Source organism: Rhea pennata, chromosome 15 (genome assembly GCF_028389875.1).
Source record: "Rhea pennata isolate bPtePen1 chromosome 15, bPtePen1.pri, whole genome shotgun sequence".
In the NCBI taxonomy this organism is placed as follows: Eukaryota; Metazoa; Chordata; class Aves; order Rheiformes; family Rheidae; genus Rhea; species Rhea pennata.
The window spans coordinates 11,878,505-11,905,907 of record NC_084677.1 but is presented as its reverse complement, the minus strand read 5'-3'; the positions used below and the strand labels follow the sequence as shown (position 1 = coordinate 11,905,907).

The 27,403-nt window shown below is 39.4% G+C and overlaps 1 protein-coding gene across 2 annotated transcripts; it reads left to right on the top strand.

Moving 5' to 3' along the window:
- On the top strand, nt 1-25,881 carry TECPR1 (tectonin beta-propeller repeat containing 1). Of its 2 annotated transcripts, XM_062588482.1 has the most exons (25): nt 1-54; nt 1,309-1,541; nt 3,256-3,438; nt 3,917-4,039; nt 4,501-4,626; nt 6,249-6,423; nt 6,521-6,621; nt 8,087-8,188; nt 8,583-8,728; nt 9,562-10,088; nt 10,965-11,110; nt 12,092-12,247; nt 12,788-12,937; nt 13,612-13,769; nt 14,332-14,459; nt 14,733-14,835; nt 15,517-15,613; nt 16,025-16,104; nt 16,430-16,486; nt 17,964-18,138; nt 19,311-19,446; nt 21,114-21,206; nt 21,955-22,061; nt 22,519-22,638; nt 23,955-25,881. In XM_062588482.1, exons 2-25 carry the CDS (start codon nt 1,311-1,313, stop codon nt 24,153-24,155), a joined length of 3,621 nt encoding a protein of 1,206 aa, XP_062444466.1. In that variant the 5' UTR covers nt 1-54; nt 1,309-1,310; the 3' UTR covers nt 24,156-25,881. The 2 variants fall into 2 exon arrangements, with proteins under 2 accessions (XP_062444466.1, XP_062444467.1); XM_062588483.1 differs by lacking the exons at nt 17,964-18,138; nt 22,519-22,638; nt 23,955-25,881 and having other exon boundaries at nt 21,955-22,043.
- Nucleotides 25,882-27,403: the final 1,522 nt, after the last annotated feature.

Below are 27,403 nucleotides of genomic sequence, written 5' to 3'. Positions count from 1 at the left end.
GGCGCCATCCGCCCGGGGCGGCGGCGGCGGCGGCGAGGCCGGGGCGGGAGGCAGGTGAGGGGCGATCGGCGGCGGGCGGGGGGAGCCGCTGTCAGCCGCCCCGCTGCCGCCCGCCGGGCCGGGCCGGGCCGTCGGCACCGGGAGGTCGGGGCGGGAGCGGGGGCTCCTGGCGGCGGGGCGGCCGCGGCCCGCCGGGGCGCTCGCCCGAGCCGCCGCCGCCGCCGCCGCCCCAGCGGCCGCCGCGGTGCCGCGGCCGCTGCGCTGCGCTGCCCCCGGCCGCTCCCGCGCTCGCCGGTGGAGCGGCGTCGCGCTGAACCGTGCAGCCGGTGCAGAGGGGCCCAGCCTGGGAGGGGCCTAAGATCCCGCATCCCCTGTGGGTTCCCTGCGGTTCCCTACGCTCCCTGTCTCGAAAGCTCGAAGAAGAAAGAAATGCAGGAACTGCTTCTCCCTTATCCTTGCTGCCTTCAGTCAGTCCCATCGGCGTTTTTCCTGACTCCATACTTCCTGGAATGCTTGAAACTTTACCATTTTCAGGTGCTGCCTTGTCTGCCTTGTCACGATGCAGACAGAGGCGCTCCTCTGAATGTTTGTCCGCCTGTCATACACCCAAGTATCGCTTTTCTTTATCATCTGCCTACTCTAGACAGGTATTTCCACTGCGTTATCCATGACTTGACTTCCTCGGCTCCAGACTCGCAGGCATTCTGGTTATTTAAGATTAAATGCATCATGTTTTCTGTTCTTAAAAAGACTGTTTTGCAGAATTTTAAATGTTAATTCTGAAAGGCTTATTTTTGTGAGCGTTGCTTTCCCATTGGTACATGCACAGGTTGAGATAAAGCACAGATATAGGCCTAGCTGTTCCGAATTTTCCGCGGTTTTGCTCTCACCATTGACACGTGCAGTACTAGTCAGTCCCCCTGGACTGGGATGAGCAGTGTGTGCAGGGCATTACTAGGTCTGGGCAGTTCCATCCTACTTCATCCCCGTGTCTCTGCGCAGCCTGGACTTCTGTGCTTAGCCTGCTAAAGCTGCCATGTTAATGGAAGGCTGCGTAGTTTGGACAGTAGTGTGCTTGCAGGAAGATCTTTAATGTGGATTTTTAGAGCTGTCTAAGTGTTTAGGCGCCCAGCTCCTACTGAAAGTAATCTGGTTATCTGCTTCACGTGGGCTCTTTTCAAAAGATCACTTTTTACTTTTTATTTGATGTGACTGATGATGGCTCAAAATTGAACCAATCTATAGTAGGTTCAAGATCCATTTCTTAAAACTGTCATTTCTACTAATAACTTGTTTTTTGCTTTTCAGACATGGCCATGTCCAGTTCCCTTTTGTGGGCTGTCGACATTTTTGGGAGGGTTTACACTCTATCTACTGCTGGCCAGTACTGGGAGCTCTGTAAGGATGCACAGCTGGAATTCAAACGGGTCTCTGCAGTCAAACAGTGCTGCTGGGGAATAGCCTGTGATCATCAAGTATACACCTATGTATTCTCAGGTGACGTTCCTATTAGATACCAGGAAGAAACCTACGAGAATCAGGTATGAAATGTTATGGGTGCCTCTGTTAGATTGCCATGTATTCTTCAGAAAAGAATGTAACAAATCCTTAGATCGATTGTCTCTGCATGTTTTTCCCATGGGAAGATTGTTTGGTTTTGCTTTTTTCAGTTTCTTGCCTCATGTTTCTAAAGAGTATACATGCGCCATATAGCATGCATACTTTAATTCCCAAGTGAAGATTATACTTTCCAATTCTTATCAAAAACAGACAATAGTGTGAGCTATGGCCTGTTTTAGGCAAGCCATTTCAGACTGGGACATTCCCCCATTACACCTCATGTGTTCCTTTCCTTAGTGACAAACACACAGTCCCTTAAGAAAATTCCAGTCCAGTGTATCTGCCAGGCAATAAAGGTACATCACCAAAAATATATTATTGTTAAGCAAATATTATTTTCCTGTATTTCAAAGAACTCTATAATAAAAGCTTAACTATGTGTTAAAATACAATGTATTTCCAACTCTGCATAGAAGTCTTATTATGTGAGATGGTCCTTTCTATGTAAGATACTTCAAAAGAATGCCTTTAAAATAATATTTTAAAGGCAGTCTATCTATTTTGTTTTTAAATAAACCAAAAGTCATTTGAGAGAGAAAATTTAAAAATTTCATTCTGCGCATTTCTCTACTTTCTAAGGGGTGACCAGATAAACAGAGGTTGAAACATTAGCTTACCTAGCATAGGTAAAAATAAAGCAAACTAATTTTATGTATTGTTTAATATTGATAAAACTTTCTAGGCATTAGTTATGTAAACTTGTTCTTTAAAAAATGTAAAACTTTAAAATCTATTTGTTCTTTTTGTTTGTTGGTTTTAAGCTGTGAAAAGAAGGAAAACAAAATACTAAGAAGCACAGAAGGAAATATTTTGCAAAAGCTAACAACAAAAAAGTTAAATCTTGAATAATTTATAAGCAATTCTGCCAGATTCCTAGTATGCATGTATAGTATATATGTATTGTATGTATGTCTGTAGTATGCATATGTAGTATGCATAAACAATATTTTGCATAATAATTATAACAGAATCTGGAAGCATTCATTTTCTTTGTACCGTAAGGTGAAGGGCAATTTTACATGAGAAATTTTGCTAGTATTTCTGTAGTGGTTGAGTGTTTGGAAAAAATATCGCAGCTGCATTGGTGAAAACTCCAGTGAGTTTTTTGTTCTATACATTGGTTAAAGCCAGATTTGTTAAAAAAAAAAACAAAACAAAACAAAAAAACTCTTTTTAATATGAGGTAAAGGGAAAAGATTTATTGATGTAGTTATCTTGACATACTTTCTGGTATAGCAACTGTGTTGTTTTTCTAGGATAGGCAAGATATTAATTAACTTTATCTTAGGGATTAGATTAGAGATCCCAAAGCCATTTGTACAGCAATATATTAATGCTACAGTTTCATGGTGTACAACATCACCAAAGGAAAAGGCACTGCTTATTAATAAAACTGTATCATCAGGTGTTCCTCTTTATGTAGTTGAAATCCAGCCCTTCCCTGATATTTAAAGAAGCTTCCTTCCAAAGACAGCGTTAGCTAGAGGCCTAGAGTATGAACACTGTCATTCACCACAAGAATTAATCCTTTTCAAATGCAGAATGAAAGAAATGTATCACTGATGACCCCGATGGGTCTTTGTATGTCCAATGAAGTGATGGTGATCTTAAAATAATTGTTATCATTTCTGGCAGCGCTGGAATCCAATTGGAGGCTTTTGTGAGAAATTAATGCCCAGCGACCGCTGGCAGTGGAGTGATGTGAGCGGGCTAAAACATCAGCAGCTTGATAGTTTCACACTGCCTTCACCACACTGGGAGTGGGAGTCTGACTGGTATGTGGATGAAAATATTGGAGGGGAACCAACAGAGAAAGGGGTAGGTGAACAATACCAAAAAGAGATCTGTTCTGGGAATCCTCAGTCTGTAAAATAAAAGGCACTAACTTCCCATAGCCAGTTCCTACTGGGAAATAGCTCACAAGGAAGGATCTTGTCTGAAGGCTTTTGAAGCCTGTGGGAATGTTTGTATTTATTTATTTACTGGACTTGAATGAACTTTGGCTCAGACCATGAAATGTTAGCAACTGGATATCATTCTGGTTTAAGATTTTTACTATGAAAAAGTAAAATGCTTTACTGTGTCCTGTTTGTCCTGTATGTCTCATGCAGAGGCATTAGGACAGGATTCATAAATCATTCATAGAATTAGTTGATCTGTTAATCAGAGCTGTTAAGACATGCACAATAATTTGTATTATGTTTGTAGGAGTAACTCTTATGCACAATTACTCTGATTAATGATTTCAAGTTTTCGCTTGGTCCCAATTTTCATAAAAGAAACCCTCTGTTTGCAGGGTTGGACTTATGCCATAGACTTCCCCAGCACCTACACAAAGGATAAGAAATGGAATTCATGTGTCCGACGCAGGAGGTGGATCAGATACAGGAGATACAAATCACGGGACGTTTGGGCAAAGGTTCTGATTTCATTTAAATATTAACTAAACTGATTTCTGAAAAAGTCAACTGGAAGTGCTGAGAAATTGGCATTTTATCACTGTTCTATAGGCTGAGCCTGGATTATTTGGCTTCCAATCTTGTAATTCTTGAAAGTTGGGATTTTTCATAGAAATCCATGGTAATAAGGTGCCAAATCGCTTGGTAGTGCAGTGGGAGTTAGAGGCCCAGCTCTTTTGCGGATTTCAAATCAACTTGTTCAGTTGCTTTGATTGTATGACCGAACATTTTATTTCAAGGTTGCACCTCTTTAACTTCATTCACTTAGCTATGTGCCTTATCTGTATGAGTAATTATTACTTGCTTCCATTCTGAGAATGCAAAACTGTAAATGAAATTGAGTTAAGCCACCAGCCAGATCATCACGATCTATTTGTAATGTCTCTTTCTTTGTTCTTAACCTTCCTTCTCTTTGCTTCAGATTACATCACATGATGATCCAGATCAGTTACCAGACCCTTTCAATGATATCTCCATTGGAGGATGGGAAATCACTGATGAGCCTGTTGGCCGTTTATCAGTATGGGCAGTTTCTTTACAAGGAAGGGTATGTGCATGTTCCATCAGTTTTCTCATATAAAAATTAACATCGAATGGGAGGTAAGTGCTTTTAAAGCAAGGCCGATGTGTTACCATCTTACGATGGTAAGAACCTATGCTGGTGGTGTATCTAGCAAAGGATGAAAAGCTACTTTAAGACTCCATTATTTAACAACCTACATTCTAAAGGGAAAGGGAAGGTTCAGGACAAGTATCTCACGAGGTTATGGAGAAGCAGCAAGCCAGTATAAACAGCTGAATCCGAAAAGTCTGTGCTGAGTACTGTCCTATAGCCTGCAAAATGCTCATGAAGACAGCAGGGCTGCATGCAGAGTATGGCACGACTAATAAAGAGAAGGAGCCTTAAAAGGTGATAAAGATTGTTGCAAAGCATTGCACCATGTCTCTGTGGTGGAGAGTCAGAAGTTAATTCAAGGAAAAGATTACAAAACAATTTTCCAAAACTTATCATTGATCAGGAAACATAGGCTGGTGTTTTGAATTGTTAGCTAACTGTATTTCCCCTTAAGTCCTTCACAGGCTGGCCTTTTGCTTACTGAAACTCCCTGGGATACTAGGTCTGAGATTGCTATTAGAATCTCCTGACTTGGCAGTATGGAATTCAGCTCTGGAATGCTTTTAATTTATTTTCTGTTGAAAACTACATCTTTCATTTTTTGTTTTTAGGGCTATCATAAAGTCTCTCCTATTTTGCTGTGTGCTGCTTTCCCTCCTTCATTCTTACAGCATGTATCTGAGTAGCCTTCCTTTGTCTCTAGACAATTCCTAACTTGTGGTCTTATGGGGAAGAATGTGATAATCTTAAGAGGTAGTCTGAGATTTCATTCACACTTTGTCTGCCTCTCCAGGCAGGAACACCTTGGTTAAATTGTTCAGAATAAAATTCCCTATGCCTCAGGCTTCCCAGTAATAAGTGACAGCATCACACTCAGCAATTTTACTTAACAGATGTTGTAAAATGCTTTAATTTCCCAAGCAAAAGTTCCCGGAGAAAATAAAATATTTATAAAAATGAGGATTTGGCACTCAACAGTCATGTTTTGGAACACTTATGTGCCCACCACAGGGTGCTTTCTATGTTTGACCTTCCTATTTCCACTGTAGGCTCTAGGAAAGTACACAGACAGTAGGGCCAAGACTAGCAGGTAGGCTGGATGCCGTTGAGGGCTATGTAGAGAATGGAATTTTGACTGATAACGTGGCATGCTGTGCTCACTGAGAATAAGGTTGGGCTGTCGTCCAACAGTAATGGTTTTGCATTATATCTTTGTTCGTTCTTGGTTTATTTACTGTGCCTTGAAATCTACTGAAGTGTTTTTAAATGTTGAAATACATGCATAGTAGCAGTAGGTCATACGTTCTGATTCACTTGCATGGTAAAAGACAGTCTGTAGAAGCACCTCCTCCCTTAGTACATAAGGAAATGGACTTTAACTGCATAACCAACATCAAAAAGTTATCTTTAAAGGTCACTGTGCAAACATTTTTTAAAAATGTTATTAAAGGCAGACTTTTTCTAGTCTAGGTTGTCTTCATGCTTGTCTGACTGGTTTCATTGTTACATTGGTATTTTTTCCAAGACGTTTTTTTTTCTTTTTCTTTGTCTAGGTATGGTACAGAGAAAATGTTTGCCTTCATAATCCAGAAGGTTCTACATGGTCCTTAATTGCCACTCCTGGTGAAGTTGTGCAGATCAGCTGTGGACCCTATGACCTCCTTTGGGCAACTCTTTGGGAAGGACAAGCTATTGTGAGAGAAGGAATTGATAGGAATAACCCTCAAGGTAGATCTTTGTTATATTTAGCAGGGAACCCCTCTTATTTGCATAGTGTAGAATAAGAAACTAACCTAGAATGGCTTCCTGGTTTTGTTTCTTGCAGGAATTTCCTGGAGTATTGTGGAGTCGCCAAGCTCTGAAAATGGGATTATGCACATCTCTGTGGGTGTTGATGTGGTGTGGGGTGTTACAAAAGACAGAAAAGTAAGAGGTGTTATGCTCTAGTTCTACATTTTCACCTGTTTGTTTCTGCTTTTTTCAAGCTTGCATGTAATTTTCATAGGAAATACTGGTGATTAGAACTCCCTACATTCATGGGGAGTCCCAGTCCCCCTTTTGTTATGGGAATGCTCTGTGGTTTGTAATGTAAATAGTTGCGTGTAACTCCAAGTAGACATCTTGCTTTTCTCTTGGAAGGAATTTTCTAAACCTGAGTCTTACAGATGTGGTAGGTGTGTATGATGTGGGGGAATGTAAGGGGCCTACTATTAAGGGATATTGAGCATCAAAATTAAATGGGCTTCTGGCTGCTCTGCCTTGTCTCCGAAGAGACAAAGCCGTGTCTCACTTGCTTACTAGGTTTTTAACTTAGTCTTTGAGAATGACCTAGGATGGTTTTGGACTGGTGATAATCAGATCCCTTCATCTGCCATCCAAAAACATTAATGATTTCTGCTTTGGAAGAAAACAGTTTTTTACTTCGAACACTAAGACATTGTAATACTTCTAGATTCTTACTCTGACATTGTAATTTCCAGGATTTACAGACAATTTAAGATGGATAATATAAAAGAGATTCCTTGTACCCTGTACGGCTTAAGGGCTTCTTTACCTGAGGAAATTACATAAGTGAAATACAGGAAGTGTTTTTTAATCAAAATACCTATACCATTTGTTTAGTTCTCCCTTTGGCACCTACCTCAGGATAAGGATAGGTTTGGCAGTTGTAAATAATTGAATTACCTTGGTTTAATGAATTATTGCTTGTCAGCTGAGCCATGGTAACTGACTGTGTCTGTTTGCCGAATAAAACCACTATAAATGAGGATTAAGCTAATACGTTTTTCTTCAGATTTGCTATAAAGTAGCCAAGTGTGTTATGTGAGTCAGCTGACAAACAACTTCCACAGTAGCTGTTTTCCATTATCTGACCATATCCTACTCCTAGAGGTACCCAGCCCACAGACAGACACTTTCTGATAAGTAAAAACTAATCTAAGAGAGAAAATTTTAAAAGCTCCACCTCTAAAGAAATCTGCAGTTCTCTCTCTTGGCATTGCTTTTTGGGTTTGAAGGTAGAAACACTATTTAGAAATCCACTCAGAGTGACCAAAACCAGCCTATAGCTAACATGTAATAGATTTTTTTTTCCAGTGGCAAAGAGACTAAAACTGTTACAGAAAGTCTTAACAAGATGTCTAGATCATCCTTGTGGGCAGTTCTGGCTCTGGTAGGGTCACATGCACACAGAGTCTAGAAACTACTAAGAGAATTACTCTGTCTTTACGTGATAAAGGAAATGAACCAGTGCTCATTAAGAAGGCCATTGCCTTAAGAAGGCAATGTGGCAAGTCAGTATTGGAGATTAAGAGTAAGAAACTGAATTCTCGCTTGTCTGCCTACCTGTACAGAAGGAGCAAACTTTAAACTTCTGCTGCTGTTGTTGTAGGTGTGGTTTAGAAGAGGTGTGAATTCGCATAATCCTTGTGGAACAAGCTGGATTGAAATGGTTGGAGAAATGATGATGGTAAATGTAGGCTTAAATAACCAGGTAAGACAGCTGTATACCAGTTGTGACGACACTTGCATTCCCCTTTATATAGGCAGTATTCACACATGACGTAAAGACTGTCAACAGTGCTATATGGACAGTTGAACAAGAGGTCCATGTGACTGAACTTCTAGGACGGAGTGTATGGCCAAATTATTTACCAGAAGGTAACAGTCAGCATGCCTCTTGTATGACACATTCAGGTACAAACAGTCTTCTCTTAGTGGTACAGTTTTATATTTCATCTACAGTATCAGCACTACTGAAGAATGCAAAAGGTAAATGGTGAGTCCAGTAGATCCTTGCCGTGAATTTTCCAGCACTGCACTTTTTTGTAGATGGTATCTGTCTGCACTCTGTGCCATTTCCTTCTTCAAGACCTTTCCTTCTCTAGGTCTGGGGAATTGGCTGTGATGATAGAGCAATTTACTTCCGTCAAGGTGTCACGCCAAGTGAGCTCAGTGGGAAGATGTGGAAAGCAATTGTATCTGGCAGAGAGTGTGACAGATCTCAGACTGGGAGCTCAACAAGTTTACTCAGGTACTTAATAAGATACTTTCTCTAAACTCTATAAGCTGAGCGTTTCAATGATAGGAGATAGTTCTGTACATTCACACTGTACAGACATGGAGGAGGGAGGAGGTGTCTCCAACCATTATATATGCCAAAGAGTATTTGTCTTTTTTTGCCATTAAAGTTCACTTGGAGTAGAAGCTGATATTCCCACTTTGGAATTCACTGCATCCTTGCAATAAAGTATATTTCTCTGGGATTTACTATTGCTATCAAGAACTGCTCTCTAATAGGATGCATTTTACTTGTGAAGGAATGTCATCTCTACATTAACCATCTCTATGGTTATCCTTCTCCTGAGTGTCACTGTCCCGTTTTCTTTCCTAGAGAGGTTAAATCAGCAGCTCACTGCTGACCTGCTGGCTGTGCAAGTGGTGCCAACAAAGCCGGGAGTGCTGCAGAAGCTGCTTTTTTAACCTTATGAGTCAGAACGTGCTCCAAACAAGCACTAGTTGAGAGAAAAATCACAAAATTAATGGTCTCTAAAAAGTTCTATTTGTTATTTGCTATCCAAAAATATGATGTTGTTTCAATGTATTCCTGAGAGCTGTAGGCAGTCAACATTACTGATTGTAAAGACCAATGAAAAATCCTCCTGTGTCTCAGATTTACTAGACTGGTGTGCAGAATGTTAGATACTTTTGCCTTGATGATGATGATAGTTTGACCTTTAAAAAAAAAGAAGTCTACTGTTTCTTTCCTAAAGCTGAAAGGCTATGCCTGTCTCTATGTCTGTGGTCTCAGGCCTGTGCTAACTTATAATGCTTTGAATGATAATTAATTATCAAATTGTCTTTCAGTGCTGGCTGTTTCTTTACTGATGATATTCAGAACCAAACAAATGCGATCATTCAGGGTGATGCAGATACTTCCTCTGATACAGAGCTTCCAAGTGTATCTATGAACCTTGCCAACACTCCCCCATTGGGAGCTGCAGCCAGCAACAGTGGTAATGGTGCAGGCAACCAGACAGCAGAAATAAGTGCAGATTTGACTGTGGATTCCCTGGATTCTGATCAAGGAGAAGCCAGTGTTGCTTTGACAAGTAATGAGAAAGCTAATCTTGAAAAACGTAAATCTTCTACGAACCAGAATCCTTCTGCAGAATTGCAGTGGACAAACATTGACTTGAAGGAGGCCCAAAAGCACCCGGTCCTCTCTGTCAGCACCTTTGCGGAAACATCCAGCCTGTCTTCCCTGGGCATGTTCTCTGTGGGAGCTGAAGAACAGTATGGAGCTGATGAGCACCCACTGTGGGCCTGGGTGTCGGGAGGAGGCTGTCTTGTAGACTCTTACAGCACGTTGAAATGGTTCACTGTTCCATCAGGTATTCTGCACTCACCACAACTGACCCTAAGTCCCAATCACAATTTATCATGCTGTTTAAGAAAAAATGGTGATGATGGGTTTTTTCAGACAACCATAGCTCAAATCTTCCTAGAACCCATTTGCTTTTATGGTGGTTTGTTGTTACACTCCATGTCTGAGGATAGTGCTGCATGCATTTAGCTGCAAAGCACTTTGGGACTGAGATCTGATATAAATGTAAAGATGATATTTTCTCTGAGCTTCTGACAGAATTATGCAAAATAATTGCCACTGAAACTGGAACTTCAGGCAAAACAAAGCCATAATATCAGTTGGTAGTAATTGAAAGCAATTAAGAGAGCTCCCTTGAGAGATAAAAAAGTACCATGATACTGCCTTGCTGCTACCATTCCTGCTGAGACAAGGGTAAGATAGAGAATTTACTTTAAGAGGCATTGCGAATGTGAGCTCAGCTGATAGTTGGATAGAGTTTGAATATAGATTCTCGATGGATAGTGGAATAGAATCACATTTTCAAAATAAAACAATTGGCATGACCTGTGGCTTCTCAGTGTTTAGTAACAGCATAACTGTTCATGCATTATGTCATCTAATCTTGCAGTTTAGTCACAAAATATGTATTTTCTGCCTCCCCCTACTATATAGATCTAGCTTGGAAAGATTCTATACAATTATCTAGTGTTCCCATTTATCTGGATTCTTTATGAAGTCTAGCTATAACACACTGATCCCAAAGTATTAATTGGAAAAATTACATTAGACTGGGTTGATTTGGTCCACTGTTCAAAGCAACAGTGTGTTTTTCCTTGAATGCCTGTTTCACAAAATTGTACTCAAAGCTCACTGGGGTTGATTGGTTTTGATTCTGTTCTAGGTTTGACATCCTCTGTGCAGTCTCTTTCTCTGTCTATCACCCCAGCACAGACAGCGGCATGGCGAAAGCAGATTTTTCAACAGCTCAGTGAAAGGACAAAGCGGGAACTGGAGAATTTTAGGCACTATGAACAGGCTATTGAGCAGGTAAGCAATGGGGATGCCTACTCATTTCTATTTAGTGCTTACCTGTGTCAGTACTGGGTATCAACAGTACTTCTCAAATGTAATGCTCTGAACTTTGGGTCTGCTTTATATTTTTGTCCTTATTTCTGTCTGTGACTTCTGCCCTGGAGTATCACTCTCCAGGCTCCCTGTGAGAAACTAACAGCTTATTAAACCTTGAGCAGTAATTTATATGTAAAAAACATTAGCTTGACTGTTTTGTTCAGGAAGTAATGCAGCATCAGTCAGTATTTTTAAGTACACTGAAACCTTAAATCCACAGACATTTGAGAAATTTTTAAGAACAGTGGAACAAGTATGAATTATTCTACCACTGAATGAGGCTCCTTAATTGAAACACAGATTCAGGTGAGCTTTTTCTCTCTGCAGCCTTCAGGGGATTAAATAACTCGCATAAATAAGGCATTGATGGTAATGTCAATAACAGTATTTAAATAGCAGCACTTTTTTAAAAATCCCTTTTTATAGGATTCTTGCATCTCTCTTCAGATTCCTTCAGACTTTCAGTCCCTTCTTTGCTAACTGCAAAACGATATATGCGGTTATCTGATTAAAAAAAACTTGGAGTCCACAGTTTTAATCAAGTTTAAAAGGATTCTGTCAAAAGCCTTTAAAGTCAGAACAAAAATTGTGTTTTCCTTGCTCAAGTTAACGAGGAGCACATGAGAGTCAATTAGTATCTGTGTGGTACTGAATTCTCTGCAGAGGTACCATATTAATTCTGATGTACCCATGTTCTTTATACCTTGTTATCCAGGTTTGCCAGTTTTCATTTTGTTTTCAGCTTTCTGAATGCTCTGGTATACTCTGTCAAAGTTAACTAATGTGGTAGAGACTAACCTGCAGCAGGGTTTCCTTGTTATCACAAATAATACTTGTGAGGAAGGAGAAGAGTCATAGAGTTTCTTTACCTATTCCTGTAAATTTGTGCTTGTGTTACAGTCAGTTTGGGTTAAAACTGGGACCTTGCAATGGTGGAGAAACTGGAAGCCTCATAAATGGATGGATGTTCGAGTTGCACTTGAACAGTTCACTGGGAGTGACGGAATGCGAGATAGCATCCTGTTCATTTATTACATGTATCATGAGGAGAAAAAGGTGTGTTCATTTGAAAACCTGGCAGAACTGCACTTGGCAGAGGAAAGCCTATGAAGGGAAAACAAAGTTTTCTAAAGGAGGCAAATTGTGACACACTGTTATTCTCAATTTTGTGAAGCAATTCAAATGTAGCTGGGGTAATAGCAAATTAAAAGCTTTTCTAACTATAGCTGTGTTCCCACCCTCTCAGCAATTCCAAGTCAGCAAGCATCCACGTCACTTAAACTATCAGCTTTGCACTAATTAGGAATTATTTTGGAAGTACAAAATGTTTCTGTTTGTGAATGAAGAACTATGCTTGGCTAGCCATGGTCTTCACAAATTGGGTTGATGCATGTTGGCAATTTGATACAAAAGCTAATGACGGATTGTAAATTTAGCCCCACTTCATGATCAGGATTCTTCCTGCACTAAGAATTAATTCTTTGCTATCTCTGGGAGAGCTGAATGTTCATAGTCCCGAAGTGCAGACCTGTTTGTGCTGAAGAAGGTGTATCCAAGTTTGCCTTAGTTACAGCCGTTTTTTTTCTTTTGTCCTAGTATATCCATGTGTTCCTGAATGAAGTCACTATTCTAGTTGAAGTTTTGAATGAAGCCAAACACTCCTTTGCCCTGTATACACCTGAAAGAACAAAGCAGCGATGGCCGATCCGTCTGGCAGCCACGACAGAGCAAGAAATGCATGACTGGGTACTATTGTGAACCTTCCATTTCAAGCTGGCAATATTTGAAGTAAAACATAAAGCCTCGTTTCTGAAATCTGAGCATTACATTTGCAATATCTAGGGCCCTTATCTATTCTGACAATAGGACTGGGTATTCAAAAAGTTCTGTTCAAGTTTATTTAGAGGCACCCGAGGCTTCCTGTCTCCTCTAGAGTTTGCAGATTTCCTGATGCCACAGTTACCACAGTAACGCAAAAACTGTTTTCCTTCTGGAAATCTCTGGGTATGGATTAGGCTACGAATGAGTCAGGAGTTAATTCGGCTAGTCTTGTCTTCTGTGTTGGTAGAACTGTGTTACCTATTGTCACTGCAGAACTCAGAAAAAGCTGATTTTCAGTGGTGGTTGTAGAGATTTTTATGTATAGAATGTCACGCATACATAAATGGAAGTAGTGGAACCCCTGAAAACATTACATGCTGATCAGATATTGCAAGTCACAGTAATTCCAGTGATTCTGTTCATAATTTCTAAAATAGTGAATTACAAAGGCTTTGTGTAAACAGCTGCTAATTTATTTTGCTGATCTGCAAAAGCCTGTAAAGGTGAAGCTTTGTTTTGTAGTACTAGAGCATCTGCTATATGCTTGTTCAGACTGTAAAAGGTGCCTTCTATTTCTCTGCTTTTTCCTTGATCTGTAGCTGGCCTTGCTGAGCATGTCCTGTTGTGAAAGTAGACGGATTCAGGGCCCTCCTTCCCACCATGCCATTTGGTCAGTCACTTGTAAAGGAGACATCTTTGTTAGTGAGCCAAGTCCTGAACTGGAGGCTGGACCACACCTGATGCCATGTGATCAAATGTAAGAGCTTCCAGGAGCTGTTCTCTCTGCGTGGGAAGCCATCCAGCAAACATGGTCTTTCATTCCAAGCCAGAGGCTTTGACAGGCTGTAGTCTCTAGTACACTGCAGATACCTGTCCATGACAAGGTTAATGGCAACCTTCATACTCATGAGTGCATCTGAAGAAATTCACTAGGTCATATTTTAATTCTTAGATGCTGGAGCTATTCATGTGATTTGAAAAGTCTATTTAAGATCCCATCAAGAATGACTTGAAAGGTTTTCAGGATTGCATCTTAAATGAAATTACCAAAATTAAGTGATGGCCTGGTCTAAAAGTATACCTAATCACTGTAATTCTAAGGTAGTTTGAGCTCTCAGTAGTATGAGTTGTCAGTAGTTGTTTCAAGGGAATACTTTCAATTGGCAACTGCATTCAGGCACTAGTTTGGACAGAGGTTGAACAAACTAGTAACTAAAGTTGCCTTTCTTTAGGATGGTCAAGGTGTATGTTGGGGGAAGCATGCATTCCTGACAGTTGTTGTGTGGAATGAATGTAAAATACTGTCCTGTTTCTGGCAGGTTTTGGCGTCAAGTTGGAGGTCATCTTCGAATGATAGAGTGCAATAACCGAGGTGTAGTGTGGGGCATAGGGTATGATCACACAGCCTGGGTTTACACTGGTGGATATGGAGGTGGCTTCATTCAAGGTAAGGGTGATTGTTCTGCTGTGGTGTACACGTTTCTTGCTCTTGATTGGTGTCAGCTATTCAAACCACTGTCCTTCCTTTAGCCTGTCAGATTTGTAGAATTATACAGTGGATATGTCACACATGAGGAAGAATTTGATTATTAGAGTTTTATATTTCAGCTTAGAAGTGAGAAATAGGATAACTATCAACGTTACTGTGCCTACTGGAGTTTAGAATGTGGTGTCTTTAAGGTTTAGATTTGCTATAATCCAAATGATTTATTTCTCACAGGACTGGCCAGTAGTGCTGATAATATTTATACACAGTCAGATGTGAAATGTGTTTATATCTATGAGAACCAACGGTGGAATCCAGTCACTGGATATAGCAGCAGGTTATTTACTCTTATTATTTATTTAGTGTGTTTCTTCTTGTTGTCAAATGAAGCATCAAGAGTTCTAGCTTTTCAAAATAGATATTGTAGTTAATTCTATCTTCAGTCTTACCCAACATTTATTGTTATCCTGAGACTGAATATGTAGTCTTCAAGTTTCCAGGACCTGTAAATATTCATTCAAAATGCATTTATAGCAAAGCATTACACATTTGTATTTTGTGAGCGCACAAAATTTGCCTGCTTACAATGTGTTTCAGTATAAAGGCCATAGATCAAAAGTTTGTATTAAAAGCTATGTATTCATGTGTATATTGTGCTAAATATATTGGGTCTTCAAGTACTATATTTGAACAGAAATATTTAAAAATTATTCACGTCTGGGTGTCTGTATCAGAGAAACTCACTTTCCAGTTTTAAATCATAATGAGAAATATTATTGTCCAGAGAAAAGTTTAACATTGACTTCAAGTTTGGTGTAATCGGAAGCAGTTGTACAGATTGCTTCCCACTACCCACCTCATTCACATCATATTTCTAAATAAAGAGATTAATGACTGAAGACTGTTTTATATATGAAAATAGGAAATGCTAGGAAAATAGGAATATGTTTTTTTTCCCCTTTTAAATTCTCTGTTGCTGTAAATGACTCCGCATTCTTTCTAAACTGTTTCATCACAGAGGTCTGCCCACAGACAGATACATGTGGAGTGATGCATCTGGCCTGCAGGAATGTACAAAAATGAATACAAAGCCTCCTTCACCACAGTGGTCTTGGGTAAATTTTGTTTTAAAAGTCCTTTTACTAAGAAAGGAAGGGAAGGCTTAGCATTTGCATCAAATGACCCAGATTTTTATTCCTGAGTTTGTCATAATATTTAACTTTGGTTTCCCATTTATACATTAGCAGTAATTTCCCATGGTTAAAATAATGTTAAACACTGAATGGGATTTTTTTTTGTTGTTGTTCAGTTGTATTTAGACTTCTGTTACTAATATCCCTTGTCTCAACTGAATTTCTAAAAAGACAGACTTTGGGAACCTTTGTATGAATTTATGTTGCAAATATTAGAATGTTTCTAGCAAGCTGTTGCAATCCAAACAGCAGAGAGGAAATACCGAAAGGGGTTATTTTTATTATACTTGGGATTTTCTATGTTTCTTATTGAAACTATCCTTTTGACAATAGGTATCCGACTGGTATATTGATTTTAATACATCAGGTGGAACTGATCGTGAAGGCTGGCAGTATGCAGCAGACTTCCCAGCGTAAGACAATACCTTCTTCTACTTCAGCCTAGCAGGCGAAGAGCATATTTAAGTCCCTATTTCTTCTAGTTTGCTGTTTTGCATGTTAGCCGTGCCTTAGGAGGGGAAGTATGCCTTGATTTCTCCCTCTGTATGGAGGTGCTAACATTGGAGTTTGAAGGGGAGGTAGGGCAACAAGGTGAACCTAGCAAACTGTGTAGTTCCAGTATTACAGAGCCGGAGGGTGTGTCTGATGCGTAGACCCATGCCAGTCCTGTCAGGCTGCCACTGAAGTTGGAAATGTTCTGACAGCCTCATGAACACGTATTTAAATCTGTTCTGGCAGGTCATACCATGGGCACAAGACAATGAAAGACTTCGTCCGACGGAGACGCTGGGCAAGGTAAGGAACTAAGATAAAAATACAAGTTTAGAGCTCTAACACTGACTGTTCCCCGAAGTCTCCTTTAGCTTTTCACATAATCAACAAGAGCAATAGCAAAGATAGGTGCAGTAAACAACCCCTCTTCAGGAGAGAGGCTCATGTTCTTCAACATGTAGCACTATGGCTTTCATTTGAAGTCTTAAGAGGCAGATATCCTATTTGCTTTTGTGGGATCTGTAGATAAAAGCCAGCTAGTTATACTCTATATCAGATTTTTGTTATGGTAAGTGATTACTGTACAGTAGAGTCTAGAAACAATTACTACTTACTAGGTCACTTGTAGCAACTGGTTAAAAGTACCTTTTATATTAATAGTTTTAAGGTATAAATTCCACATAGCATGTACTAGGCTACACATAATCCCAACGACATTTAAATCAAAAATACGCTATTTAGATGGAATCAGAGAAAACAGCAAACTATCACCATATTCTATTAAGCAGGGCAAGTCTGTGCGTTCACTGTTTTTCTGGCTTTTCTATGCTTTCTTGTACTAAAGTGTCTAATAACTATGCTAATAAATTGCTGTGAACCTACAGTTGCACACTGTTCTACAATGGCTACAAAGCTAGTATTTTGGCCCTCGTATAAGACCTTCTAAGTAAGGCCCTGGAGCATCAAACAGATGTACAAAGAAATGGCATCCAATCAATCTAAATGGTGACTTGAAATAAAATACACAACTTGAGAAATACCCTCAAGCCTAAACATTTTTCTTGTTTTAACTGTTAATTTAAAATTGGAAACAGCTCAGGGATGGATCCTGTTTTTTAGAACTGAAGAATGGAGGAATGTCTCAAGTCTGTAGGACATTCTTTATACACAGAAATAGCTATTCTGATTGATTCAATGTAATTTTTCTAAAAACCAGCACTACTTTGTTGCAGCTTCTACAGAAAAATGTATTGATTCCCAGAATGACCCACCTCCAGCACTTTCACATAGAGCTGCCATGTCTCTGCTTACCTCAGAATATTCCATTTGCTTTCTGAAAGTCCCAACCAAAAAATAGATTGTAAAATGACTCCCTTAAGGAATGAACCAGGTGTGGAGTTCTCTCTGCAGTAGAGAGAGTTCTCAGCTCGGGTCAAATATTCATTATCCAGCTGTTGCCAGTTAAGTTTTTAGAACGATAAGAAGCAGTGTAGCACAAGCTGCAGACTTCTTCAGGGGCCTTGGTTTTAGAAAGCAATTTCCTAAAAAAAAAAAAAAGCAGAAGCTTTGCAAAATTGGAACAGATTTAAATTTTCAGAATTCAAAACGTGACTCAAAATGTGAGTCTGATAGCTGTAAACTTCTTTTGAACTTAAAAAAAATAGTTCTTATAATACCTAATTAATGAGAGGACTTGGGTGTTGTTTGCTGTGGACAAGGGAGTAAATTCAGTTGTAGAAAGTGCATGCTTCTTGATGGGTTTGGGTTTTTTTTGCTTCAGAAAATGTAAGATAGTCACCAATGGGCCATGGCTGGAAGTGCCTCCTGTTACTCTATGGGACATCTCCATAATTCCCAGTTCAGATGCAGATGATGAAGAATCAGTAGCACTATGGGCAATCAGTGACAAAGGAGACGTGCTCTGCAGGCTTGGAGTGACACAGCAAAATCCCGCTGTAAGGCTCCCTGTTCATTTTTATTGCCTTATTTGTCTATTTAATGTAATTATTTGAGTACATAAATGCATCATGCAGTGTCCTCTGTCAAAGCCCCTTGTTGTTTTTTTTAATTCCCTTTTGTGTAAGAGATTTGAAAATCCTCATCCATCAACTGTAATACAATTTTCTGCACGTGTTTCTTACAATATCGTTCTCTTGTAAACCTACCTTAGCTTGCGCCACTTCACTTGCAGTAACCTCTCTCATCCTTTGTATCTCCTGGAGAAACATGTTTCTTATATTTCCACTTTCCACACTGATAGCTTAGTTCCTTTCTTTTTTCTTTTTTAAACTGTTGATAATGTGTATATTCCACTTAAGTAAACTGCCCAGAGATAGACCTTATCTAAACTATGACCCAAATCTAATATCTATTGATATCGATAGGAGTATGTTCATTGATTTTTGGGGGGTTGGGAGAGGGCTTGGAGTTGACCCTTCTTAAAAGACAGGTAGGTGTGGATGTCCCTGTAGATTTGACCCTGCTTGAGCCGGGGAGTTAGTCTAGATGATCTCCAGAGGTCCCTTCCAACCTTAACCATTCTGTGGTATGTTGGAATGCCAAATTAAGGTTGATAGGCACTAATTTTAAGCCATATTTACAACAGGAAAAAAATAATGATATACTTGAATGGAATTTGGAGAAATACTGCAAAAAAATTGAAAAGCTCTAGGGATGATTTTCTTTTTTTCTTCCTATCAGATCTGTTACAATAGTACAGATCCATACAGCAGTGCAACAGCAAGAGCTTGAATTCTGTGTCTGGAATCTGAAGCCCTGTGTTAGTAGACTTCTGTAGGACTGTTGTTCTATATATTCATAAAAATAAGTTATTTAAAACAGTCTTTAGCCACCTGTTTACAGACGTGTAGATGCTTAAATTCCAGTGACTTCAACAGAAAAGGTCCTGCTATAGTTCAGCCCAGATATTAATTTCAAAGGGAGTTAAATATCCAGACATCTTTGAGGATCAGACACCTTGTTTCTGTTCAGTCACAAAGGTATATAAAAGTATTTTTCAGAATCTTTTTCACTGTCTAGAATTTTTTCCTGTTTGGTTGTTACCAACAATGTTTTGTCATGGAGTTTTTAACTACTGTTTCACAATTTATCTTCTGTCATTTGTTAGGGAACATCCTGGCTTCATGTGGGTACAGATCAGCCCTTCATTTCTGTCTCAATTGGAGCATTTTACCAAGTGTGGGCTATTGCTAGAGATGGTTCTGCATTCTATCGAGGTTCTGTGTCTCCAAAAAAAACTGCAGGTCAGTACTTGTAAACTGTCATTACAGCAGAGCGTGGTAGCCTGATGCAGCTATTTCACTGCTTACATGCACCTGCACTAGGAAATTTAATATATTCAGATCCATGGAGTGATTTCTCCTTCCTTTCTTTCTCCTCCTTTCTCCTTCCTTCCTTTCTTTCTCCTCCTTTCTCCTTCCTTCCTTTCTTTCTCCTCCTTTCTCCTTCCTTCCTTTCTTTCTCCTCCTTTCTCCTTCCTTCCTTTCTTTCTCCTCCTTTCTCCTTCCTTCCTTTCTTTCTCCTCCTTTCTCCTTCCTTCCTTTCTTTCTCCTCCTTTCTCCTTCCTTCCTTTCTTTCTCCTCCTTTCTCCTTCCTTCCTTTCTTTCTCCTCCTTTCTCCTTCCTTCCTTTCTTTCTCCTCCTTTCTCCTTCCTTCCTTTCTTTCTCCTCCTTTCTCCTTCCTTCCTTTCTTTCTCCTCCTTTCTCCTTCCTTCCTTTCTTTCTCCTCCTTTCTCCTTCCTTCCTTTCTTTCTCCTCCTTTCTCCTTCCTTCCTTTCTTTCTCCTCCTTTCTCCTTCCTTCCTTTCTTTCTCCTCCTTTCTCCTTCCTTCCTTTCTTTCTCCTCCTTTCTCCTTCCTTCCTTTCTTTCTCCTCCTTTCTCCTTCCTTCCTTTCTTTCTCCTCCTTTCTCCTTCCTTCCTTTCTTTCTCCTCCTTTCTCCTTCCTTCCTTTCTTTCTCCTCCTTTCTCCTTCCTTCCTTTCTTTCTCTTTTTTTTTTTTATTTTTATAGATTCATTCATGTCAAAAGTGTTTTCCCATCTCCTGCTCCCTCTTTATCCTTAAATTCAGCGCAAATTTCCATAGAAAAGTCAGGCTAGAGAACCAAAAGAGAGAATGGAAGGCACTAATATATAAAAGCAGATTTCTGTTCTGTACATGTAGTTGGAAAGGAGATGATTGACTTTTTCAGTACTTCGTCTGTCCTTCTGGCATCACTCAATTGCTTTTTTTTTGTCTTCGGAAGGGCTGAGAGAGAACCTTGTTAACGCAGCATCCACCAGATCTCCACGTACTCTCTCAGACAAGTAAAGCCTTTCCATTGTGGTAATGCTGATTCTCACTGGTTCCTGCAATTTCAATCTCTTTTAAAAAAATAAAAATAAAAAAGCTGCAGTTTTCAGAAGAGCTTAAGATAGATGCCCAGAGCCCAGATTTTTTTGAATTCCAGTAACTGTTACTTTATTCAGTTTGCAAAGGAGCAGTCACCAGATGGAAGAAGACTTTATGCTGTTTTTCTTAGTACTTAAAAAGAATTACTTCTTTTTTGCATAGATCTCTCTTACTAGCTAGGAAATGTTAACTTTTTTGATGCAATCTTCCTCTTACCATTGTGCAAGCTCAATATGCTACCATATCTGAAAGACTTGTTTAGCTTAGGCCTTTTCAATAGGCATGCAAAACAGTGCATATGAATAATAATCATGTTAAATAGAGCAGTTAATCTGCTCTTCCCTGTGTGATGTTTAAAAACAATGTGTATGTCTGTAAAGACTAGCTAGTAAAAATATATCAAGTATAAGGTCATTCACCAGTTTTGTGCACTATTACATGTATCAACTGCAAACCTTACTGAGAATTCTCATAACATAATTCTGTTTTCTCAATTTTTTACTTGAGTATTTTTGACTTTTAGGTGACTGTTGGTACCATATTCCTTCACCTCAGAAACAAAAGTTAAAACAAGTCTCAGTAGGACGAACTTCTGTGTTCGTGTTGGATAAAAACGGTGAGGATTTTTTTTTATTTTAGTAACCTTTGTTACGGGCAATCAGAAAAAAAATTAAGTATAATCAAATTGATTTAAAAGGAGAGTCTTAAGTCAGATCATCCATTTGGAAAATTTACTGTTGCTCCAAGAGGAGTAATATTTCATATCCAAAAAGATGGAGTAGGCAGCCTGCTTAATTACTTTTCTGAAGACATGTATTTTGATATATTTGGTAGTTTAAATAAAAATTCAGCATCTGTGCTGTTTGGGGGGAGGGGAATCTAATGGAGATGAATATCAAAGAAAAGAATTGCATGGCAGGATTTTTGTCTGAAATCCTGGAATATACAAAACTGGAGGAGAATACATTCGTTTTGCAAAATCTAAAATTACACCATCATTGCAAAACAAATTATGAAGGATCTTCTTGTAAAAGAAAAAAAGCCTTCAACACTGGTCTCCTTCAGAGATGTCCATCTCATTTGTTTTACTTCTCTAATGTATAGTTCTTTATATAAACATTTTCTCCCAAGAAATTTTACAAAACAGAGTATCTGTTGTTTTTCAGAAAAGTTATAAAGAGTAACTGTAGAAATGTAACTTCCAAAGTATGAAATTACACTTTCCTTCACTTTAACACAATAGTCAAAAGCATAATGCATTTCACAGAACACGGCAAGTATTAACTACTGATTTCTTATGTTGTTTATTAGCACATTGTACAAGTAGTTGTCCTGAGCTGTTATTAAAACTGCTTATTTTATAGGCAATCTTTGGTATCGACAAGGTATCACACCAAGCTATCCTCAAGGATGTACATGGGATCATGTTTCAAATAATATCCGTAAAATGTCTGTAGGGCCCCTGGACCAGGTGTGTATTAGGCTTTCTTGTATCTTATTCGTTTATTAAAAATTGTTTAACATATTTTTGTAATTAAATTAAATGTTCTTCAGAAACACTTTGTTTAGCTATATTTATTCCACAATGTCATTGTTTAAATGCTGGAATCCTGACGGCAACAAAATCAGGCCAAGTGATACAGCCAGCCTTTTGCTATAAACACCCTTGTTTTTAAAAAAAAAAATGAAGGGGGGAAGAAAAAAAGAGAGAGAGAGTGTGTATAAATCTTTCCTGTAAAGTCCTACTGCTTAGCAACATTTTCACTACAGCTGCAGTGCCTAGTTCCTTGTTTTGGTTTCTCTCTGACTGAATTGCACACTATTGCTCCACGCAAGGATTAAGATTAATTTTAAGAATTTTTAGAAGTTTAATTTCTGGGAAGAACAGCATGCTGAATACATTTTACTGCCTTTTTTGCTTTCTTAAGGTCTGGGTAATAGCTGACAAGGTACAAGGAAGTCACAGTTTGAGCTGTGGGACAGTCTGCCATCGGACTGGTGTTCAACCCATGGAACCTAAAGGGCTTGCATGGGATTATGGTATTGGGGTAAGTGCTGGGGGCATAATACTGCTTTGGAGTTGGTATCCAGCTGCCTACTGATTAATGAGCACTGCCTTTGAAAGGAAGGTAGCATCCTGCTTCAGCAGGTGATCTTTCTAAAGTTTGCATATACTGGCAAAAAATTGAATTGTTCTTCAGTTTTACTTCCTTTTTTAATTTACTATAATGAGTTATTCAGTTATAATTGCAAAGTCATTTATTTGCATTTTACTAAACTTTAGCTCTTCTATAGTAGTTACAGAGTTCTGAATATGGAAAATTAAAATTGAGCAGGAGAAAGTTAAGTGAAATTCAGTAAGTATTCACTATGATTTGGTAATTGTTATAGTAGAGAAAATAATAAAGTAACATTTCAAAACAGTAGATTCCCTCCTATAAGTACATGACTATTCCTCATTGTTTTTTGCTCTGTATTACCCTCAGTGTTTTGAGAACGGTTATTTCAAGGTTCTGGCCCCTTTTAAATTGGTAGAAAAACTCCTGCGGCTCTGGGTGAATGCCTGACCCCACTCAACTCTCCATAACAAAAACCACCCTCAAGTTTTCTCTTCATGTATCTCGCTGTCCGGGAGCGGCACAGGCTGGCCGTTTCCTAAGGGACGAGGAGCTGGGAGCTGAGCGCAGTAGCAAGGCCGGCAGGGCAGGGGCAGTGCTAGTAAGGGCCTATCCTGCAGCTCCTGCGTGGGGCAGGCGTGCGGGGCAGCCCAGAGCCCAGATCACTGCAGAACCTCATGGCCACAAGGAAGGTCTGAGGTGAGGCCAGGAGGTCTGTCTGAGAGTCTTGATCAGCGGGCCCATGGCTAGGCACAGGCACGGCTGCGATGCAGCAGGAGCAGGACCAAGCGCTAGAGCCTCAGCTTAAAGCAGCTCCCCCACTAAGGGAAGGGAGCTCAGCCCTGGCTGCAGTCGCCTCTCTGCGGCTCGCCGGGCCCCTCAGGAGCACCAAGCTGGCTCTGAGCCCAAGCAGCCAAATTGCCAGAGCAAGGGGTATCCGAGGGCCCTTACACTCACCAATTTTAGGGGTTCTGGTCAGGAGAAGCAGCAAAGTAGAATGTTGAGGTCTGCACACAGATTTTAAGACCGGGTGAATATGCACGTTGGTTCTTTGGGAGTTAAGTATGTTGCCACATTTTTCATTTTGTTTTACAAGGAGCCTTTTTTCTGATTCAGGACAGAGCAGGACAATTTTCCTTACAAAGAACAAATAATATAAAACTAGCAGTGTATATATAAAGCATCATATCAAATGTTGTAATTGCAGGGTGATTTCTTTTTTATATCTCTTTATCGTTCTTTTATAGGGTGGTTGGGAGCACATTACAGTCAGAGGAAATGCAACTGAAGCATCTAGGGTCATTACACAGGATACTTCTGAGCAAGACCCTGCAAAATCAATGGATTTAGGAGGTGAGGAGAGTAAAGGAAATACAGAACATTCTAAAACCACCCCTTTGATGATCAGTGAAGAACAAGAACTGGACAGAAATGCTGTTAACTGTTAAGTTCTCAGTGTCTACATCTTGCAAACAAACAGTAGTCAGTATAATTTAAAAAGAAACAAACCCTAAATGTGTACTGCCTGGAAGGAAAAAGACAGCCCTTTTGTGTTACTAATGTATTTTACATTAGAACTGGAATTTGTAATGGGCTAATTTAAATAGTGATTTCCTCTACCACATCATTAGTGAAATGTGACTTGATAGAATTGCTAGTTTTCTCAAAGCAGGCAGGCATTGTAACCACAATATATTTCTGACCCTTTGCCATAGCTGCTACAAAACTATATGAATGTGAGGGTCTTTGAAAATGCTCACTACATTTCTTTTATTCTTTATGAATATTACACTTCCCTTTAGTACATTTCTCACATACTCGGGCATCTTGCACACTATACTTTACATTCATCTTTGACCAGGATGAAGATTTTAAGAGTCATTTCAATATAACTGAATTGCAGGGTGATTAGCCCAGCAAACATAACTGGTCCTGATTTTATAAACATCCATGCACTTTGCTCATGTAAGTCCTGCTTATGTAAGCATGTAATTTGGTCACGCTGTTCTTTCTTACATCAGCAAAATTACGAATGTGCATATACACACAAAGTTCTGTACAGCTCAGCTTAGGGCAACTGCAGTTACTGGTAAAGGCCAGTTTCTACTATCTTTGCTCACTGTGAGTGGAATCTGGCTCAGCAAATGGAACCACTGGTTTCAGTGGGACTATGCAGGGAGTACAGTGCTATTCTGTGTGAAGAGAAGTGGTAAGGTCTCATTCTAAATTGTCAGACCAAAGGCAGATAAATCAAGTTTTTTTTTTCCCCTCTTAACTGAAACCCCTGATAATAAGATATACAGGTGCCTAACTAATGAAGTTGGAAGGGACCAGACATTTTTGAGGAATTAGGTTATGTTCCAGCTGATTAAAAAATATGTTTTGTAGAGTAAAAGACAAGAGGAGGTCTTAAATAAGATTCTGACTTCACATTAGTAGGAATGTGAAACAATTTCTTTGATATTAGTGGAGTTCTGCCACTACTGTGGGCTCAGAATGAGGCTCTACTCTTTGTTTACTGATTGATTGATTTCATCTCTTCTTCCAACAAGAAATAACTCTTTATTCTCAGAAATGCTTTGTTTCTGTCTTGCTTAGGAATTTTAGTTACTGTGATGTGAAACTAGTCTTTAAAATCTACTCCTTGAGAAGTACTGGGAAAGCTTCCTTTCTCCCCAGCCTCAGGAGGGTACCAAGTTTCTCCTTGGCAGCAGTTTACAATTGTTTCTCCTGTGTTGTACGTGTGTGTGTGCGTGTGACTGAGTGTGAACTTATTTTTATATGAAGAATAGTGTGGTGTGGTCTCAAGTACTGTATTTGTAGAAGTAAAACTAATGTTTGCACGTACTTAAAGAATATATTTGTTATTTTAATGCCATGGAAAGCACTGTTTTGAGGTCTAAATGTGAATTAAAATTCTTTAAGATGCTTTACTGTTTAAAGAACCCTGTTAATCTTTCCAATATGTGATTATGATTTTTCATATACATGAATTCTTGCAAGTGTCATAAATAACATTTGTGTTTGCATTAATACCCATATAAAGGTTTTGCGTAACTTGCACAACATTTTGTCCAAATAAATATAATAGCTTTATCATGTATTTTTAGAGAATTATTAGGATTGTATTTTCTCTGCATCTTATCAAAAAGTCAGATTATGTTTCTCTTTTAATATTTGGTGTTTATATTTTCAACAGTCAAACTGATTCTATACAATAAGCTTTCTAATGTAATTTTGCATTTTCCCTATGTTGCCAAGTCTCACCTATTTTACTATAAAAAGTTGGGTTTAAGTGAACGAAAGGTAAATTATAAAATATTTGGCTACTAAACATTTGCTATCTGAAACTGAAATTAGAAAGCATTAATTTCAAAATATAACATCATTGTTATGGCTAGGTAAAATAAGAAAAGTTTACTGTAAAATGAAACAATTTTGAAAAATAAAGTAATTTATCAGGAAAAAAAAAGTGCTTTTCATTAAATCCCTTTAAGATGTCCAGGAAAGCAGCACTTTTTGTTACAAAGCACCATCTTGGAAAGCAGCCCTTGTCCTTCAGTTAAAATGCACATGTCCTCTGTCTCACTGTTAGAGGTGACAGTGTTCAGAGAAGGGGTAGCTTTCACATTTCTCATCTGAGAAATGCTGGATGTTATGTGCCATTTTTGGCTTAATATTCAAATAAGGTCTCTGCTTGCAGTGAGTCCTGCCAATAAAACACTGCCACAAGCATTTAAACTCTATTTAAGAACAGATTACTGATGCTGTTACAAAGTGATATGCAGTGCTTCATCAAGGATGCTGTTAAAATACCAATGCTCTGGCTGCCAGAGTAGCCAAAGAGAAATTCGAACAATGGCTCTTCCACAAAATATTTCAGGGCAGACATTTAGTGTCTGGAAATCCTAACAGTCTTCCTTGTAATGCACTGATTTAGTGAACTAATGATCTTCAAAGAATCCTACACGAGTTACCATAATCTACGAGAGCTCAGTCATTACTTAGGGAACGATGCACAGAACCATAGAATAATTTGGGATAGAAGAGATGTCTAGAAGTCACCTAGGCCAACCTCTGCAGGTCTAATTTGATCAGGTTTCTCAGGGCTATGTTGAGTTCTGAGCACTGCCAAGGATGAACATTGCACAACCTCTCTGGACAGCCAGCTGCAGTATTTGAAGCACCCCAGCCCCAGCTGGGGAAGAGACCTCAAGCTCTCTGCAACCCGACACCAAGGTAACAGCATTGTCCCCTAGAGCTCCGGTTGGGTGGATGTCCCTGCTGTGGGATGGTGCCCCCCTCTCATGAGACTAGTGACCCACCACAGCACCTGGCACCCATCAGGCCATTGACCACTGGAGGCCATCAACTCCCCTGCACAGCAGCCATCCAGATTAAATCACGCAATAGCATACAGTCGTGCCTAACCAGGAGCAGCAGGGGATATTCACTGCTACTTTTGTTTAAAGCTTATACAAGCTGCAACAACTCCCTTAAGACAAAGGGCTTTTGTTGGCCAAGTAGAAGCAGACTATGGCCAACCTCTTGTTCCAAACAGGATGAACCCTGAATAGTTTTGTGTGCTCAAGGAAATAGATAAGCTATATAAACAACCTGCTGCTCATCAAGAATGTGACAGATATGCATTACAACTTCACATGTGCAAACTACCTTATAAAGAGAAACTTAATTA